Source organism: Pteropus medius, unplaced genomic scaffold, assembly GCF_902729225.1.
Source record: "Pteropus medius unplaced genomic scaffold, Ma_sr-lr_union100, whole genome shotgun sequence".
Taxonomy (NCBI): Eukaryota; Metazoa; Chordata; class Mammalia; order Chiroptera; family Pteropodidae; genus Pteropus; species Pteropus medius.
The window spans coordinates 14,496,063-14,515,510 of NW_024354503.1; the positions used below are offsets into that span (position 1 = coordinate 14,496,063).

The following is a 19,448-nucleotide window of genomic DNA, read 5'->3' on the forward strand; positions in this document are numbered from 1 at the left end:
GCTAGCCCCTTTCTGCCTTATCTCGCTCCCATAGGCAAGAGTTGCTGCTTTGTGCCAGGGATGAGGCTGGCATCAGGGGAGTGGGAACAGGACAGGCAAAAGAGGGAGGCCAGGGGAACCTACTTATGTGGAGGTGACCTTGCCACACGACTCCCATGGCAATCCAGGGGATCACAGCCTGCTCCCTGAGTCACTGGCCCGGAAAGATTGCTGGTGGCCTCCAAACCTCTGCTTATCTCCCTTCACCTGCCCCTTGTGAATCCAAGTGGGGACCCACCCAGGCAGTCCTTTTCTCTCCCCTCCCTCACCCACATCTCCCTCTTGGTGAGGGAATTCTGAAAATATGAGGGAAGGGACTAGATACCTCATCCTGAGCGATTGGAGGACCCGGAATGGTGGGTGTGGGAAATACACATCTGTCAAGACCACTGATGGTAAGTCCATGTCAGTTATGACAAAACAGATGCCATTAGACTTCTCTGTGTTTGATTCAACTGATGAGTATTTATTCTATTTGAATCTGATAACACAAATGTTGAATAACAGAAAATATGGTTCTTTCTAAAGAGCTACATTTTGAACATGTCTTCATTCTTGGGATACATAAACGATTATCTACACAAAAATCTACCTGCAGAGTTTATATTCGAGTTAGAATCGTGCTGGGAGAGGTCAGACGACCCAATTAATTAATTAATTGAAAAGGACAGCTCTCAAACCAAATAATACTTCATTTATCACATTGCCATTTACAAAGTATGTGATTCGTATGGTCTTTATAATTTTCCTCTGAGTGTTCTTGTCTATGGACAGATAAACAAACTGAGGTTCAGAGAGGATCTCAGTGACAGTAGGAAGAGGCTGGCAGGAAGACAGTTGAGGTAGAAGTGTTTGCATGTCAGACCCGAGAGGGTTCCACTTCCAACAGGGATACCTTGGCTCTTCAGGAGGCATCTTCCATGGAGACCTTTAACGGTTTAAATTGTTGGGAGTGTTCACATTAGCCGGGAGAGCATTTCGTTTTCTTAGTCAACAAACTTGTTTAGTGTTCATCCATGTATCAGTGAAAAAGATAGTCCTGTGCCAATATGTGGTCAGCAGGGGAGATAGAGGAGTAAACAGGAAATAACAATACAGAGAGATAAATGCTCTGCCAGAGAAAGCGACTGGTACCTTAGGAGTCCCGGGCACCTGGCCAGCATGGGACCCGGGATGTGTGTCCGCGCCTGTGTGGAACTTCTCAGAGAAGGCCTCCTGAAGGATAGAGCTTCTGAGCTGAGGCTTGAAGGAGGAGTGGCCAAGAAGGAGGAGGACTCAAGAGGAAGAAGAAGAGAGGCAAAGGATGCTCAGGGGGCAGAGGACGGGAAGAATGTGACACATACTGTGGGGAGACCTGCTATATGGTGGGGACAGAGTCCAGGCGAAGAAGAGCATGAACAAAAACAGAGTGAGGTGAATTCAGGAAATATTTGGTGTGCACAGGCATCAGGCCAAAGCAATGCTTAGGTGAGTCCTGGACATTCCTGCTGGCTGGTGTCGCTAATAGTAGGAAATCAGGATCATTTTGGGGAAATGGGTTGATGAACCCAGGTTTCCAACAAGGTGGTCTGAAGATTTGATTAAACATAGCGTCTGATGTCTCTGACAAGAGTGTGGGCAGTGATGAAGCTTAGAAAGGGTTGTGGGGGCGAGGGAGCAGGAGAAAGGTGGATGGTCCAGGAGAGAGGATGAGGCTGTTGTGGGGATAGGCAGGAGGGAAGAGTTCCTGCTCACGTTACCTGTTCACCTCCTTGTAGAGACAGAATAAGCACAAGAGCAATCCAAGAGGCAGAAAAGCTGAAGTTATAGACTCCCAAGGGCACTGGATACATATAAGAAATTTATTTTGTATATAAATAAACACACACATACACACACATACACATACAAACGTTGACAGGCATTGATAAATAGGAAGCAGTTATCCTGGGAGGTTTTCTTCTGTGTGCTCTCCTGTATTTTCCATGTTCTAATGAGACTATGTGACCCCTGAAGCAGACAAGGACACAATAAATGTCATTTACACACAAGAGGAGTCTTTAGTATAGAGTCAGCTTTCACCAGGAAAAGAGGAACTAGCTTTAAGATGTAGCTTTCAGAGGGGACAGGTTGCCCGGAAATGGCAGTTCTGCTGGAGTGAAGGGGCAGAGTTCATGTAGCAGACACTAAAAACCTAGTGGAAAGACAAATGACAAAGAAAAATATTTGCAGCCCCTATGCAAAAGTCAAATCTTCCTAAAATATAAATAGCTATTAGAATTTTATGGGGAAAACCACAAAAAGCCTGTATAAAAACAGGCAAAGAATATTGAGAGATAGCTCGCAGGAAACAAAATGCAAACAAAACATGAATATTTGCTCAGCTTCACTTGCAAAAAGAGAAATGCAAGCTACAAGGACACTGAAAAAACATATTCCTTCTAGCAGATCAGAAATATGCAAAAGTTTGATTACACACCCTATGATGAGGCTATGGGAAAATATGTACTCTCTTACATTGCTGGTGGGATTATAAATTGGCATGACCTTTACGGCGGGGAATTTAATATTTATTTGAATTACTGATGTGCATACTCTTTAGCTCAATATCCCACTTTTAGAAATTTATCTTATAGAAATATTTTCTCTGTTTAAAATGACATAATCCATCATTGTGGGTTTTTGTTTTTGTTTTTTTTTGGTTTTGCTATTTTTTTGAGCATTTCCTTACTTTCTGGCAGTAAAAGATGACCCAGGCTAATCTTGTGCATTTCCTGCCCCAGTCCTAGAATCAGACATTTCTCTAAGGAGCCCTGGTTCTATTTATTGGAGAATGGTATTAAAAATCAAGTACTGGGTAGTAGGTGTGTTCATTGCTACTGGGGTGTTGGTTTTGGGCCCTCTCAGCTGACAGAGTAAGGAAATGCATGTGTGTATAGCAACTCCTGTATGTTTGTGTGTCTATATAACTTTATTTTATGCAACCATCTCTATCTATATTAAGCTCAACATGAATTCATATGCTATCTCAAAATCTAATCAATCACCACATGGAACATTCTAGCCTCTTCCCCTTGTTTATCTGGAATATCCCCAAGATATATATTTTTTAAGTAAAAAAACAGAGGGTGCTCACTGATGTGTATGTTATCTTTTATGCAAAGAGGGTAGAGAAATAAAAATATATATTCGTATTTGCATAGAGAAACTCTAAAATCTATCAAGAGAATAGAAAATGTATGTTCCCACAAGAATTCGTACGCAAATGTTCATAGCAGCATTATTCGTAGTAGTGGTGGTGATGGTTGCACAACAATGTGAATGTACTTGATGCCACTGAAGTGCATACTTAAAAGTAGTTAAGATGGTAGATTTTATGTTCTCTTAAAATCTACCATTTTTTTTAATATGGGAAAAAAGCTATCGCGTTTATTTTGCTTTACTGTTTTCCACTCAGTATGTTTTTAGGCTATATAGCGGTTGCTGTGTGACATCTAGTCCATTGCTTCTAACTGTGGCATGATAGTCCATGGTTTTCCTAGCACGTTTCATTTATTTTTTTATTGAGATATAATTGACATATAACATTATATTAGTTTTTGGTGTACAACATAATGATTTGATATTTGTATGCATTGAGAAATAATAACCACGATAAGTCTAGTTAGAGAAATAATAACCACAATAAGTCTACTTACCATCCATTACCATATATAGTAACACATTTTTATTTATCGTGATGAGAACTTTTAAGATCTGCTCTCTTAGCAACTTTTAAATATGCAATACAGTACTGTTAACTACAGTCGTCATGCTGTAAATTACCTCCCCAGGACTTATTTTATAACTGGAAGTTTGTACCTTTTGACCACAATCACCCATTTTGCCCACTCATGACCCCCTGCCTCTGGCAACTACCAATTTGTTCTGTGTGCGTATGAGTTTATTTTATTTTAGATTTCACATCTGACTTATTTCACTTGGCACAATGCCCTCAAGGTCCATCCATGTTGTTGCAAGTGGCAAAATTTCCAGCGCATATTAGATCCCACTTTCTCAGAGACCAGAAGATGAAGCTATGGATGTATTCTGTGGGACTAAAGAAGTTGAGTTGAAGCTGTTCCTCTGATGTGGCCTTGTCGCCTTTGCAGGAAAATTGGAGGCTGTGGAGAAGGGTCTGGAGGAAATGGGGGCAGCAGCTGTAGAGAACAGCAGTTAAGAGATGAAATCTAGATTGCCAGGTGGCTTCAGCAGAGGCCACCCCAGCACGAGCTGTGGAGGGTGCAGGCAGCATGGTTTAGTACCCTTCCCCAGCAGAACCCCGCCGCCCAGTGCTGTGAACGGAGGAAGCTACCAGTACTGAGGATCAGAAAAGAGCAGAAAGTGTTGTTACAGACCCACGGGAGATAGCAAAGACATAGTGGGAATGACCTCCCAGGGCATTAGGCTGGGCAAGGAGGCAGGTGAGGTTGAACTGGGACTGAGTCAGAAGAGGCTGTAGCAATGATGATGGAGGTAAGGTGCAGAGACCAGATTTGGCAGGCAGAAGAAAGGAGTAGCCAGGCCTGGTTGTAGCTTGGAGGGAACTTCTATTTTAGATTTGGATGTGGAGGAATGTGAAGCTTGCATGTTTGCATATGTGTTGAATGCATGTTTTAATTAGATATATTTATTAAATGTATGCTAATTTTTCTCACATCTCCAATACGAGGCAGCCATGTGGTAAAACTCTGGGAAGGGGGTACCCCTCACATCATGATCCAGATGTGTGATGCCACCTTGAGTTGCTCAGCACACAAACTCTGTATGTGGGGCTTTGCTGGAACCTAAGGGTGACAATGATGAGCTTCTATGAAATGCTTACTGTGTGCAAAGCACTGAGCACGCTGCTTCACTTTTATCTCAATTGTCGCCACAACACACTTCTGAGATAGGCACTGTCACCCCTAATTGACAGATGAGGGAAAAGACTCTGTTAGAGAAGGAACGTAACTTGTCCAAGGCCACCAGGCCAGAAGTTGGCCTTCGCTGTGGAACAAGCACTAGGCTTCCTAGAACCAACTGGGACTGCTGTGGACCTCTCAAAAGCTCAGAGGACCCGCTGGGATTTGGGGCCTTCTCAAATGATCCCTGTCTCCGCTCCTGGAGACCTTCGCTCCTTAGAGAGCGGTTCTGTGGAGAAAAGGTGGTGGAAGACAAGGGTGGCACAATCAGTCTTTAAGGGCCTTAACGGAGTGTGACTTTCTCTGTCAGGTAGAAATGCACAGGGGAGAGGAAGGCAGAAGGCAGTGGCAGGGCCGGAAACGATTCCTCAGGAGGTGGTGGGGGTGGCTCTGGAGGGAGCGCCGCGGACTTTGAAGTCACAAAGGAGGCAGGGGGTGGGGCTGGTGCAGAGTCAGTCACCAGATCAAGAGAGATTGGAATCCCACCCCCTTAGCTAAGCGTAAGCGTGGCGAGTGGATTAGTGCGAATGGAGGGGAGCCTCTGAGCACTACTGCGGGAGGAAACGCGAAGCCGGCTACCCCGGGAAGCTGGAAGTATACACAGACCAGGAAGGAGTTAGAGGCCTTGGGGGCTGACGGCCCCCTAATCGAAGGGAATTTGGAGGCTGTTCCTCTCCAAGAGGTTGAAAAGCTCGCATATCCAGGCGCCAGGGTCCAGGCCAGAGAGACCAGAGCTCTGGAAGCCATGGAGCATTCAGAAGGGCGGGAGAAGGACAAGTGTTGCCGAGCAGCTGTGGCAGGTGGTCTCTGTCTTCTCACTGCAGTGGGAGGCTGGGGTGGGGGAAAAGGCGTCTGGGGCGGAGACTCCAAGATCAAACCCTGGTGGACCAAGACTCTTCGATGCTCTCTGGAAGGGCACTAGTTTGGCAGGAGCAATTTTCTAACAATAATAATGATTTGAATCTAAACACCTCTGAGGCAGGAATGAACTCATCTGTTGCCACAGCCCTCACCCCTCCCAGCCTCACGCCCACCCAGGAGGGTCAGTTCATATCTGACATGCTGGCTTTTGTAGGAGGCTCAGGGACCCGTGGATCCCTAACTTTGCTCAGCTCGCAGTCGATGCTGCGGCACTGTACTGCTCAGTAGTTTATAGGGACTGCTGTGCATTTAGCATTACTGGCACTGCCCATAAACACCAACAGCACCCTCTAGCTTTTGCGACAATCACATTTCCAAATGCTCCCTGGAGGTTGGGTGGTACACCCTGGGAGCTACTGGGGCCCCTCTTTGGTGCTGATGCCAGTCCTTTCCTGGCACAGAAACATAGAGACATGGAAGCCAGTTGCATGTGTTGTTTATTATAATAATGCCTCTGAGTGAGAGAGAGAAGAGAGAGGCTATGCCGGGAGGGGTGGGCAGCAGGCCATTGTGGGCAGGACAGAAAGGGTGGTGAGCCTCCCCAGCCAGGGGACATTGGGGAAGTGTCACTTAATCTTTAATAAAATATAAAGAGAGAGAGAGAGAGAGATTGACTATGGGGTAAATCTAGCCGCCAGAAGCCAGGCTGGGTAAAAAATGAAACACTTTGAGCTGGGGGTGGGCAGAGGCATGGAGGTCTACTGCTGGAGTAAGCATGACATCTTGGGCCCAGGTGTTGCTACCTGGAGCCCATTCCATCAGCAGAGACATAAGAGCTGAGAGCCGCAAAGAGTACCTGCCCCTTCGGGCAGAAGCCCCCTGCGGCTGGTGGTGGTGGTGGCAGGGAGCAAGGATCCTGAAGTCCCTCTATCCCCACATGGTTATCTGCAGCCACTGTGGGTAAAGAAGAAGCAGATGGGAGAGGTGGGGTGGGGCAGGATGGCTGGGGAGAGCAGAGAGAGGGTGGAGCCATGGGTGGGGCTATCGTAAGATCCCTTCCATGTACCTGGTTCAGGTTCAAGCAAATATAGCCAGTATTCTTGGGGTCCATGGTTAGAAAGTATGCTGTTTGAGGGAGGAGGCAAGGAGAAAGGGGTTGACAGCTGAGTCAGACCCAACTGGTAAGGGCATAAGAGGTTGTCTGTCCCTTGATGCTCCCCAGCTAAACCCTCCACCCCGCCACCCCCGCCAAGCAGGGGACTGATGATAACAACTCATAGAGCCTTGCTATGAGCCAGGCCCAGTTCTAAGTGCTCTCCATATGCTAACTCATTTAATCTGTACCTCTAACCCATGAGGGCAGGACTATTATCCCCATTTTATAGGCGAGGCAATGGAGGCACAGAGAGATAAAGTGACTGGCTGAAGGCACTGAGCCAGCAAGTGGTGGAGCTAGAATGTGAACCCAGATCACCTGTGACCCATAAGAGGGCGTGGCTCTGAAGCAGAGCCCCTCATGCGGATATGTGGGAGAAGGCCAGTAGTCCGGCTTAGGGTGGAGAATGGCAGGTGCCTGACTTACCGAACATGGCCTTCAGCCTCATGAAACAACCGATGAAGCTGTCGAAATCCATGATCATGTCCTCATTTGCATACCTGGCCACCAGCACCTGCACCACCTTGTTATTCACCTTGATGCCTGTGAGAGAGAGGAGTATGGAGGTGGGGAGTCCCGCCCTCTGACCACGGCTTCCCCCTTCCCTGCCCCAAAGCCCCTTCCGACCCCTGGCCACCTGCTTTCTCAATTGCTAAGCGCAACTCATAGGAGTTCAAGGAACCTGAGTTGTCCTGGTCACACTCTTGGAAGATGTCCTGAAGAGACACACAGATGAGGTAGGGCCATGTGCATGGCATGGTGGTTGAAGTAATGAAATACTTCAGTATGGCTGACTTGCAACTGCTACTCAAGAGCCCAGGGGCTCCCTCCCCTGGTCTACCCGCCGAGCTCCCACTATGTCTATTATCTGGTGACTGTAGGGTGAATTCCAGGCCTCACAGAGGGCCTCTGGCACTGTGCCCAGGGCTCTCTGCATGTATCCCTTATGCTGGCAGATAGCAGGATTATACTGCCTATTAAATGTTTTGACTAAATAATACATCAACACTGCAACAGATCCTGTCCCTTGTAGGTGTGTGTGTGTGTGTGTGTCAATGTGTGTGTGTGTAGTCAGGTGCTCCAGTTCTAGCTTCATCCTTACTAGTTCCCATGCCTCTTGAGGACCTTCTTTTCTCACCCCTTAAAGTGCCCCCTCAATACCCTTTACCGTCCATTTCTTGATTTTTTTCCACAGGATCTGGAATTCTGGAAGTCCCAGCTTGCCAGAGCAATCTTTCTGAAGGGCGGTCAAGGATATCGGAGAAAGGAATGAGGAGGGGCATCCCGGGGGCAGGAGAGCAGTGGGACTCACAGACGGGGGACGAGACCAGGGTGTCCTGTATGGTAACTATGATAACAGCCAGAGGAACTGGCATCTTTTGCTACCCAGAACCTATGCCCCAACAGGAAAGAGGGCATAGCTGACCAGAGAAGTAGCCACCTCGAGGCCTGGCTGAGGGGTAGTGGGATAGGGGTGGGAGAACACTGGACAGCACTGCCCCCTGGGCAGGAAGATACATCCATGATGTTGATCATGCAACGGCACGCGTCTAGGCTAAAGCCCTTGGTGCTGATGTTTCTGACTGTGAGGGAGGGGATGGGTGGAAAGAAAAGAAGGAGTGAGTAGGGGGTTGTGGGGGATGCAGAGTGGTCAAGGTGGGGTGAATACTGTAGGGGAAGGGCTGAGTAGTAGGGTGAAAGACTCACGTTTGTGGATCACCTTGTTGAGCAGCCTTTGTAGCTCATACATGCCTATCTCCTTGTCCTAGGGAGGGGGACCGTAAACCTTTGTTCTGGTCCCTTTTCGGCTCCCATCCACCTCCTTTCAGCTTCTAGCTCTCAGCCTCTCACCTCTCCTCCTGCCACTATCTCAAACAAATGTTTGAACTCCTGGTCTACGTAATGCTCAGAGACGTTTTCCTGGAGGGAAAGGAGTGAGAGAGGGACCCAGTCCAGGAAGTTCCTTTACATCCCCCAGAGGCTTCCTCCAGTCCCCCGACACCAGAGCCTCCCCTCACCTCTTGGAGTAGCTCAGCACAGTTGACTTCATCCATTTCCCTGGGCAAAAGTGAATGAAGCTTGGGGGTTACCAGGGGGTCAGGGAGACATTAATTTCAGTGAGGTGGTCGGAGTGGGGGGCGCATTATATCATATATCTGAGTCTGTATGGAATGGGCTCCATGCCATTTGGGTTCTGGTTCTGGCTCTGCTACTAACTGGGATTCCCCTCCACATGCCTCAGTTTCCCTGACTGTAAAATAGGGACAGGGTTGGGGAGGACCAGATGACTGCTTCCTGAGCTTGACCTCTTACAGCTCTTGGGCATACGGCCTTGGAGCAGTGAGGTGGGGGCCCTCACCAGGACATGCTGTGCTTCTCTGTGAAGACCCGAAGCAGAAAGTCAGCATCCCTGTGTGGCTCAAAGGTGGAGGGAATGATGATATATTCCCCTGGAGGCAGCTGGAGATAGCTGCTCACTTCACGTGAGTTGGTGAAGATCTCTGAGAAGCCATGGTTCTGATACTTTATGAAGAAGTCCTTCTTCAAGTGGATATCTTGGATGTTCTGCAACTATATGTGCCCCGGAGGTGGGTACAGGGCCGGCCTGGGAGGGCTGGGAGAGAGGGACCCCCAAGGTGAAGCCTGCTTGGGCAAGGTTGCAGGGAGATACGTCCACCAACTGACCGGGCCTGGACCCCATCCAAGTGGCAGGTAGCCCTGGTATGGTCTCTTCTTTCCCTGAATCCCACCCAGGGCCTGAGGGGGCTGGACTTCTAACCCAGTGGGCTCCAGAGCCCTTCGCCAAATTCCACCCTTTGCCCATCCACATGCATCCTGGCCAGGATCAAGCCCCATGTCTTCTGTACCTCCTTTGGGACCTAAGAAAGAGAGAGACAGGGGGGTCAGATCCCCAGGATGGTGAAGGGGCTCAGGCTGTGAAAGCCCAGTGGGGTGTGCATGAATAGATGTGTGATGGCGTGCATGTGTGTGATATTGACTGACGTATTATTGTGTGTGTGGTATGTACATGTGTGTGTTGAGCAGGGATGTGTTCAGGGCACTGGGACACTAGTGATGGGGTAGGGTATGGGCTCTGATAGCTAAAAGTCCTAGCATTAATAATTCCTCAGCTTTGGACAGGAAAGTACAGTTTACACAGAATTTTGCCAGGGGGAGAGTTTTACCACTGCAGGTTGAGGACAGGCAACAGAATCCCCATGAGGTGAGGTAACTTTGCCCAACTTCACTGTTAAACAGTGACATATCTGGGATGAAAACCTAGGAGCTCATTTTCCTGAACATGATAGCATTTCCCTGCAAGAAGCTAATAGGGGATTATGAAATTGAGGATTGAGCACAAATAAAGTAGTAAAAAGATGAGTTAAACCCAGATAAACGGGTTTCTGTTCTCCTACAGGGATGACCAGAACCTTTAACATGCTGATGACACTGTAGAGCTCTGCGTGGGGGCCAGAAGACAGCTGGAAAGAATGCATCTAGCCTTGGAAATGTCCTGAGGCGTGTCTGCTAACCTGGTGGATTTGCAGCCTAGGAAAAGGGCCCTGCTTGCATCTGTTTTGTTCACTATTAAACTACTGGAGACTGGACTGGGGCCCAGCATACAGTAGGAGTTCCATAAATCGTCATTAAATATATAAGAGAAAGAACAAATGGCCATTTCTAGGATCTTGAAAAGCGCGGTTTGGGAAACACTTGTCAGGGATTTCTCTTGGCCCCTGGAGTCAAGGCTCTTGGTGGGAGGTCTAGGGGTAGGCTCAGCGGGGCTTGTGCAGAAGTCTCGGAATGTCTGGAAATCAGGACACAGGCTGTTGCTGACTCTTGGATGTGTGAGCTTGAGCAAGTGGCCTCATTGCTGTGGCTCTCAATCTCCTTCCTGTTCAGAAGGCCTTTGGAGCAATGCGGAGCACAAAGGAAGTGCTATCGAAACATTTCAGATCTAAAAACTTGTTAAAAGGAAACTGCTGCTTGCTTTTAAAAACACAAGGCACCACTCAAGCAAGAGCCAGGGCTGTGGATCCTGTTGGAAAGGGTCCCACTCCTAAGTGGGCAGTGGCCCTGGGAGGGAGGACAGGGTGAGGGAGCAAGAGTGGTGGCTGGAAGATCGGCTGGGGCGCCCACCGTGTAGATGATAAAGCCAATGGTCTGTAATGGGGCTCCTTGGGGTCGCGCCTGCCGCCAGTTCTTCTGCATCAGGGCTATCAGGCAGGTACAGATGGCTTCCTCGTCCTCTGGGTCATCCTCCAGAGGGAGAGAGATCCTAAACTGGGGGTTGGTCCAGAACGTGTCTGTAAAAGAAGCAGGTCAGGATGGCTCTGCCCTGCCCAGCGTGCAGTGGCTTCTCAGCCACATGCCCACCTCCTCAACAGAGCCCAGTGGGATCTGACGGGCCCCTGACTTTGGGCGCCCTGATTCCTGTGACCCTGTGTCCCCCAGGTAGGGTTGTACAGGTGACTCGGGGATCCATTCCTGGCTTCCTGCCCCCTGAATCCCCTCACCCACCAAGGTGGTTTCTGCAGCCCCCCGCAGTGCTGCCCCGCCGCCAGCTGCCCTCGTAGAAGATGATGTGCCAACAGCTCCTATAGTCCCCAGAGAGTGCATCAGGCATCAGGCTGCAGATCTCCAGGGATGTGAAGTTCTTCAGGAAATCTTGGTAGGACATCCTGTGGTGGAGGGGGTGGGTACTAGAGCCTGTCAGCGGCATACCCACACCCACAGGAACCCTCCTCCCTGTCCTGTCCCAGGAGGCTCCATGTCCAAGGTGCAGGTGGGAGGGGGCAGGAGAGATGAAGGGGTGGAGTATGAGGTGGCGAGAGAGGCCCATCCAAGCCGCACTGACCAGAACTCCCCATCCTCCATCTTGTGCAGCAGCTGCTTCTGGATGTCTGGGGACACCTCTTCCCACTCCACAGAGCTGGAGCAGAGATAGGCAGTGAAAGAAGAGGGGCTGTGGGTCAGGAGGCACCTCCTTTCTCGCCAAGCCATTCTCTCACCCCTGATGCCTTCCTACTGGGCGTCCTGAGTTAGGTGGAGAATCTGGAGAGGAGGGATGCGCCCAGGCGCACCAGTGGGTCCCTCTCTGGCACGGCCTCGTTCATGGGCCTGCTATGTGCTCTGCCTCTCACCCGAGAGCACTGGTCAGGGCCACCTACTTGTCACTCCAGGCTCCATTCCACTCAATCCGGCCCCAGGGATTCCGGACCCGAATCAGGGTTTCCGTCCTGCCTTGGTACCAGATCTGGGTGGAGAGCGTGTGAAGGTCAGGCGCATAGGGGCAGGAGGAAGTTCTCTTCCTTCACATGCCTCTCGGGGTAGGATGCAGTTGTCAGACTCACATCCTGAAGGCCAGTCACTGAGTAAGCATGTCCTCTCACCAGCATCCTCTGGGTCATGGATTCCAACTCACTGCTGCTGGTGATCTACAGAACAGAGAGGAAGGAGAGCAAGCGATTCAGGATCTGGTCAGAGGGACTCGGGCAACTGCAGAGAGGGGTGAACTCTGCGGGCTCATTTCTTTAAGAGTAAGCTTTGTATTTTCAGATAATTGTAGATTTACGTGCAGTTGTGAAACTCGATACAGAGAGATCTCATGCACCCCATATTCAGTTTCCCGTGACTATAACATCTTGCAAAACTATATATAGTACAATATCAAAACCAGGGTGTCGGTGTGGAGGCAGTTCACCAGTCCTATAGAGATTCCCCCAGTTTTACTGGTACTCATGCGTGTGTTCTATGCAGTTTTGTCACGTGTGCGTTTTTGTGTCTTCACCACCACAGTCAGGATATAGACGAGGTCCCTCACCTCAAGCATCCCTCCTGTTGCCCTTTTATAACCACAGCCACCTCTTCTTAATACCCTCCTCCCTAACCTCTGACAACCACTCATCTGTTTTCCATTTTTTTTTTTTCATTTGGTCATTTCAACACTGTCATATAAATCAAATCATATAGTATGGACCCTTTCGAGATTGCACCTTTTTTAAATTCAGCACAATTCCCTTGAGATTTTCGCAAGTCGTTATACGTGTTAATAGTTCATTTCTTTTTATTGTTGAGCGTGTTCCATGGTGTGCGCACCACTGTCTAACTATTCACCCTTCGAAGGACATCTAGGTTGTTTGCAGTTTCTGGCTATTATGAATAAAGCTGCTATAAACATTTGTGCTCAGGCTTTTCTTGTGGACATAAGTCTTCGTTTCTCTGGGATAAATGTCCAAGACTGCAATTGTGGGGTCAAACAGTAGAATCCTGCATTCATTTATTTATTTGAGCAAATATTTGTTGGATATCTATTGCATACCAAGCCCCATCCTAAGTCCCAGGATCCAGCAGTGAATGAGACAACAAAATCACTGCCCTCATTGAATGTGAAAACTGTCTGGAGAAGATAGGCTATGAATAAATACATAGATCATTTCACATTATAATTTCAAAGTGGAGAGTGGATGGGGGTAGGAACAGCTAATTTAAAAGGAAGAATAGCTAATTTGGGAGGCAGGGAAGACTAGCCTGAGGAAAGGGCTTTTGAATTGAAATGTGAATGAGAAGGAGCCAGCCGTGGTGGGTATTTGCAGAAAGAACCTTCTAGATGAAAGCAACCGGAGGTGCAAAGGCCCTGAGGCAGGACCAAGCATGACTTACTTCGATAGAGCAGCCCATGAGGGAGGATCGATCTATGGCCTTCCTAAGCATTCTTAGCAGGTTCTTAGGGGGCCTCTGGAGTTGGAAGTTCTGGGTCACTCCCCCCGTGAAGTCTTCAAAGCCTTCCACCGTGCTGCCCCCTGACAGTGCTTCGTAGGACCCACTCAGCCTGCGGGCACGGAGAGGGCACTGTTCGGGCTCTGGGATAGAGTGTGGTGCGGGAAGAAAAGGATGCCCTGCCATGCCCCTGCCTCTTTCCTTGATTCCGGCTGCCCCCATAGCTGCCACCTAGTGGGGCAGGTTTGAAGGCAAGCTCGGTTCGTTGGCTCAGGTCACTCACTTGGCGTACGCCTTCTCCAGCAGGGCGCTCCAGAACTCAGTGCGCTCGCCTGAGTGCACGAATACCAGCTTGCCGTTCTTTGTGGGCAGCAGGTCATCCACCACCACGTCCACCCACTGCCCAAACTGCCAAATCTGCGGGCAGTGAGGTGGACTTCAATAGGGCATGGGGCATCTGTCTGCCCCAGGATCCCCTCCAAGCACATGCATATTAACTCGTGCGTATTCACACACACACACACACACACACACACACACACACACACACACACACACCCCACACACACACCTATGTGAGAACTCTGTTACATGAGCGCCTCCTGGTGGCCAGGTTTAGTGACATGCCAATGTCAGAGAGTCCACTCCCCAGAATGGCGAAATAGTGAGTAAAAGGCAATGGAAAGCATGAACCTCACTCCCAGGCTCACTTCCAGGTCCTGCCATGTCATCCAGGGGGACCCCACCCATCTTTTGACCTTGTCTGGACTTTAGGATTTCTGAACTCTTATGAGTCTCAGGAACATTTTATGACATAGGGAATTCATTCACATGTTGCTAAATTTAAAGAGCGGATTACAAAAATTATGTGACAGAGACTCCCAATGTCACACACACACATATACATATCTACAGAGAGATAGAGAGAGAGGAGGAGAAGGAGATACACAAACTGATAATTATTTTTGGGAGGGGGTTAAAATATTAGTGAACAGATTTTGAGTGATTTCTTTAGTTAACAGCTATTTGCCTGATAATAGAAAAACCCACACTAATAAATGTCATATTTCAAAGAGAAAAGAGAAAAGGTAAACTGCAAAGCACATACTAATTCTCTCTTTCCCTCCCTCTGTTCCTCTACCCCACAAAGAAACTCTGGCTTTCAAACAGCGCTTCACCTGAAAATGGAATATGCCAGCATAGTTCTTCTTGAAGCTCTGTCCCTTGGGTACCACGCGGTACAGCAGTTTGGGACACGTGGTAAGGGAGCCGATGGCAGCCAGCAGCCAGCAGTCCCCTGGAAAGACAGGCAGGGGCTTCCCCCTGAGCACTCTCACGTTTATGTAAGTCCCGGAATCCAAGACCTTGAAGAGCAGGAGTGGGCTCCGTGGTCCCCTCCCCAGCTGGCCTTCCTGCTAAGGAAGCAAGCAGGGAGAAGCAGGGATGAAGGAACAGGCTCCGGGTCGGGGTGGGGTGAGGAATGGGCGTGTAAGTTTCTCTACCATTTCTGTTAAGTGAAAGACTTACAAATTAGAACCAGACGCTTTTGCTTTGGGATTTGAGGAGGAGGACTTTTTGGACGTGGCCTTGCTCCTCACTCTGGAGCTGTTTTCTTTGGGAGAGAGCCAGTCATCTCTCATCCCTCAAACAAATCCAGTCACCTTCCCCCATGGCTCCCCACCTCCACCCCAAGACTACACTGGTGTCGCGACCAAGACGTCTCTCCCTGGTGTGACCCACGTAATACTGGAGACTCAAGGGGCTCAGTCTGTACCCCAGGGTCTCTGGGCTGGGCTTTGGACACAGAGGCAGTATGCCTGGTCTGAGGTCATCTGTTGCCATCTCTCTCCTGGATATCTCAGACCCCATGGGCTGAGGCGGTGGGGCAGGCAGTGCCTCGTGTGAGTGCTCTGGGCCAGGCTGAGGCTGAGGGCACTGGGACAGCTCCTGTGATTACCAGTGGCCTCTGGTTGCCTGAAGTACTCAGGAGGGAGGCAGAGGGTGTGAAAGGAGGGTTAAAGACACTGCAATCCGCCACTGCCAAAAAGGAACCTAGAGAGAAGCCATTTTTTTCCTTCAATAGCACGGGCTGCTCCAGCCTAGTAAGCCTCAGGGGTTGCTGTGGGACTTGAGGTCTCCTTGGCCTCTGCCCTTCCCATACCCCACCGCATTCTCTGCCACACAACCAAGACAGAATTCATCCACAGAGGAAGCCCACCCTGGCCTTTTCCCTAAAGCTGCAGTGAGGGTTTTGGAGGAACCTGTGAAATAGGACCAGGCTTAAGGAGGAAGCTATTTCTTGGGACTGTCCCTGGGAGCCTCCGGGAGAACGGGCTGAGGGAGCCCAAAGCTTCTGTGCTTGATACCCCAGACTGAGGAAGTTCTGGCCCCTGCAGTGGCTTTAAAATATGTCAAGTTCTTTGACACTCCTCCCCTCAAGAAGTGGAGCCTCCTTCCTCTCCCCTCGAGAGTGGGCCAGATATTGCACTTACATCTAACAAGTAGAACGTGGTGGAGGTTATCTTAGTGAGTGTGTGTGTGTACGTGTGTGTGTGTATTCACCTGAGACTAGGTGGTAAGGGCATTGTGGCTTGCTCCTTGTTCTCTCTCTTAGATGACTCTCTCTGGGGGAAGCCAGCTACCGTGTGTGGACACTCAGGCCTCCTGCCATGTGAGCGCACCATCTTGGAAGCCAATCCTCCAGCTCCCGTTCAACCTTCAGATGACCTTCGGATGGCCACAGCCCTGACTTGCATGTTGACTGCAGCCTCGTGAGAGACCCACACCTGGTTATGCTGCTTCTGAATTCCTGCCCCCCAGAAACTGTGAGATGGTATCGCATTTGTTGTTTTAAGTCACTGAAGTCTTGGGGTAATTTACTGTGTAGCAGTCAATAACTAATATACCACCACCCCACCCCTTTAGTTTACTCCCCAGACCCAGATTGTGCAGGCGGATGAAATCTGGGTAGAGGAGGCAGTAACCACACCTGACACTCTCTCCATTTCCTCAGGAGGGGAGCGACAGGGTAAAAGAAGAGTCGCTGAATCTGGGGTCCCCGCCCTCCAGCCTCAAGACCTTTGGCACTCCCCCACCTCAGCCCTCTTCCCCAGTTCACCCCCATCCCCCAGTGGAGACCAATTTTTCTGTTCCCCACTCACCAAGTATCCCCTGGCAGATGTCTGTCGGAGTGACACCATCCACAATGAAGTGAGGATTGCTTGTGATTTCCTGCAGTGAAGGAATCCAGGTTTCAGGGAGCCCAGGACACCCCCCTCCCAACCTCCCTCCCATCTTTCTTGGAAAATGATGCCCATTTCAAAGTCCTAGGGGAAAACATGAATGTGGGGAAGGGAGAGGGTACGGTACCAGCTCGGCACAGTTGTAAGTTGTGATAGCAAAGGTTAGTGAATGACTTCCCAAGGGGTTATCTGAGAGGTTTTGCTTAAGCATGTCCAGAACTGTCCCCAGCTCTGATGGAGGTGGAGCCTAGTGCCAGGGCCAGGATAGGGCTGTGGCGGACTGGAACTTATCAAAGTGACTGGGGCATTGCTACAATCTGCCCCTCCCCCACCCATGAGTCCATGCCTCCCCTCCCAGTGCCCACAATGGGACGCTGCCAGCAGATGTTCTGCACATTTTTGGAGTCAGGTCCCAGTTCCTTGAAGCCCAATGAAGTGGGTTCGGGAGGGAATATGGGGTCCTGGAACAGTTCCCCCTTCCTCAGACAGAGTGCTTGCAGCTCCTCAAAGCTCTGGTCACTGTAGTTCTGGGCATTGTGGTGTTGGCCCAGGCCGCTGGCCTTGAGTCGGTTCTGGCTTATGTGAGCCGCCATTCCCTTATCGGTGAACATGGTCTCCACTTAATAATAAAAAGAGAAATAACCGTGTTAAAAAATGGATCCGAATAGATATTTTTTCCTGGAGAAGAGATACAAATGACCAATACTCACATGAAAAAAAAATGCTCAACATCTTTGAGTCACCAAACGAATGCAAATCAAGAGCATAATCATATACCACTTAACACCCACTAGACCTACTAGGATGGCTATAATCAAAGACTGATGGTAACAAGTGTGGGTGAGGATGTGGAGAAATCGGAACCCTCATACACTGCTGGTGGGAAGGTAAAAGGGTGCAGCCACTGTGGAAAATAGTCTGGTAGTTCCTCAAATAGTTAAACACAGAATTATCATATGATCCAGCAATTCCACCCCTAGGTATACACTCAAGAGAAATGAAAACATATGTCCATTGAAAACCTCACACACAGATGTCCAAAGCAGCATTATTTACAATAGCCAAGAGGTGAGAAAAAAACCCAAATTCCATCAGCTGTTGAATGAGGAAGATACCCACGATGGAATATTTTTCAACAATAAAAATAAATGAAGTGCTGACACATGCTACAACATGGATGAACCTTGAAAACATGATGCTAAGTGAAGAAAGCAATCACAAAAGACCATGTAGTGTATGATTCCAATGATATAAAATGCCCCAAACAGGCTACTTACTCTATGTAGAGACAGAGAGTAGATTGGAAGTTGATGGCTAATGGAGATGGGGTTCCTTTTGGGGAAAAATCAAAATGTTCTAAAATTAATTGTGGCGATGGTGACATAACTGTGAATGTATGAAAAGCCATTGAATTGTACACTTTAAATGAGCATGTGAATCATATCTCAATAAAGCTGTTAAAAAAAAAATAACCTCCAGATCATGCAAAGGACACTTCTTTTTGGGGAGAGTGGAAATAATAGAGTGTATAGGGCAGCGGGGCAGAGGGGAATGGGCTTCTCACAGGGAGACTCCAGTTAGGGAATCCCCTGATGCGGTGGGAGGCTGAACCTCTGAGAGGAATAGTCGGGCTGGCTGACAGATCCTGAGCCAGCCAGGCATCAGGGGACCCAAGATGCCCTGCCCACACCTCCACCTTGGCGGGACTGCAATCTGCTTACATCCTTTCCCGAGTACAGGCCCCCACCCACAACATGTGGGACTGACCCCTCCGTCACCAGGATCGAACCCAGGGGAAGAGCATGAAGGTGGAAAAAGAGGAAGTGAGACCACAGAGCCGAGATCAACTCTGAATCTCCAGTCCTACCCTGTACGTACTGGGCCTGTCCTCCCTCAGCCTCCCCTCATTCTCAGCTGACTCTGGAATAAGGAAGAGCTTAAGGGGAAGAGAAGAAGGATATGGTCTAAATTTTAAAGGCTGGGGTGTGGGAAGAATCAGAGTGAGGAAAAGAAAGGGGCAGCTATAGAGACAGACAAGAGGGTTCTGGGCTGTCCAGAGGTGAGACCCGGACAGAGCCCACAGAGGGCTCGGTTCCTCAGAGGCAAGACAAGGGAGTCTTGTTGTTCTTCCTCCAGCTGGCAGACTAAGAAGAGTTACGACTGCAGAGCTAACCGTCCTGAGCGCCTGCTCTGCACCTGGCACACCAGCCCTGAGATGGGACCATGCAATACCCCAACATATCTGAAGAGGAAGCAGAGGCCCAGAGGTCAAGTAGCTTACCCGAGGTCACAGAGTGCCACCTGGGCCTGGGACTAAATCTGATCGTAAACCCTAGACAAGGCTCATGATCTTCACCCTTATACTGGCTCCTGAGAGCTGCGCCTCTCTCTCCTCAGCAGGAAGGCTTGTGAAGCCAGTGCCATCCTCCCCAAGTAAGGGGGTCACAGGCTGAACTAATAATCCGATACCCGCTTACTCTTCCCGCTGCCCCAGCCACGCAAACTCAT

General features: G+C 49.3%; 1 protein-coding gene across 1 annotated transcript; it reads right to left on the reverse strand.

Moving 5' to 3' along the window:
- Positions 1 to 6,749: 6,749 nt before the first annotated feature.
- Positions 6,750 to 17,590, reverse strand: CAPN11 (calpain 11). The gene is made up of 21 exons (XM_039854837.1): positions 17,306 to 17,590; positions 16,860 to 16,929; positions 14,877 to 14,995; positions 13,982 to 14,115; positions 13,642 to 13,810; positions 12,333 to 12,416; positions 12,150 to 12,235; positions 11,837 to 11,911; positions 11,500 to 11,660; positions 11,119 to 11,285; positions 9,846 to 9,857; positions 9,338 to 9,549; positions 8,997 to 9,036; positions 8,830 to 8,898; positions 8,686 to 8,743; positions 8,497 to 8,561; positions 8,147 to 8,215; positions 7,616 to 7,694; positions 7,405 to 7,521; positions 6,889 to 6,947; positions 6,750 to 6,776 (listed from the first exon to the last, which is right to left on the reverse strand). Exons 1-21 carry the CDS (start codon positions 17,549 to 17,551, stop codon positions 6,750 to 6,752), a joined length of 2,118 nt encoding a protein of 705 aa, XP_039710771.1. The 5' UTR covers positions 17,552 to 17,590.
- Between the last annotated feature and the right edge of the window lie 1,858 nt (positions 17,591 to 19,448).

Bases quoted from the DNA above. Each gene is read 5' to 3' on its own strand.
- CAPN11 (XM_039854837.1), bottom strand. From the start codon at position 17,551: ATGTTCACCGATAAGGGAATGGCGGCTCACATAAGCCAGAACCGACTC. The intron at 14,996-16,859 runs GTGAGTGGGGAA...CTGTCTTTCCAG, and splicing joins CATCTGCCAGGGGATACTTG to GGGACTGCTGGCTGCTGGCT. The intron at 12,417-13,641 runs GTAAGTCATGCT...TCTGTTCTGTAG, and splicing joins TCATGGGCTGCTCTATCGAA to ATCACCAGCAGCAGTGAGTT.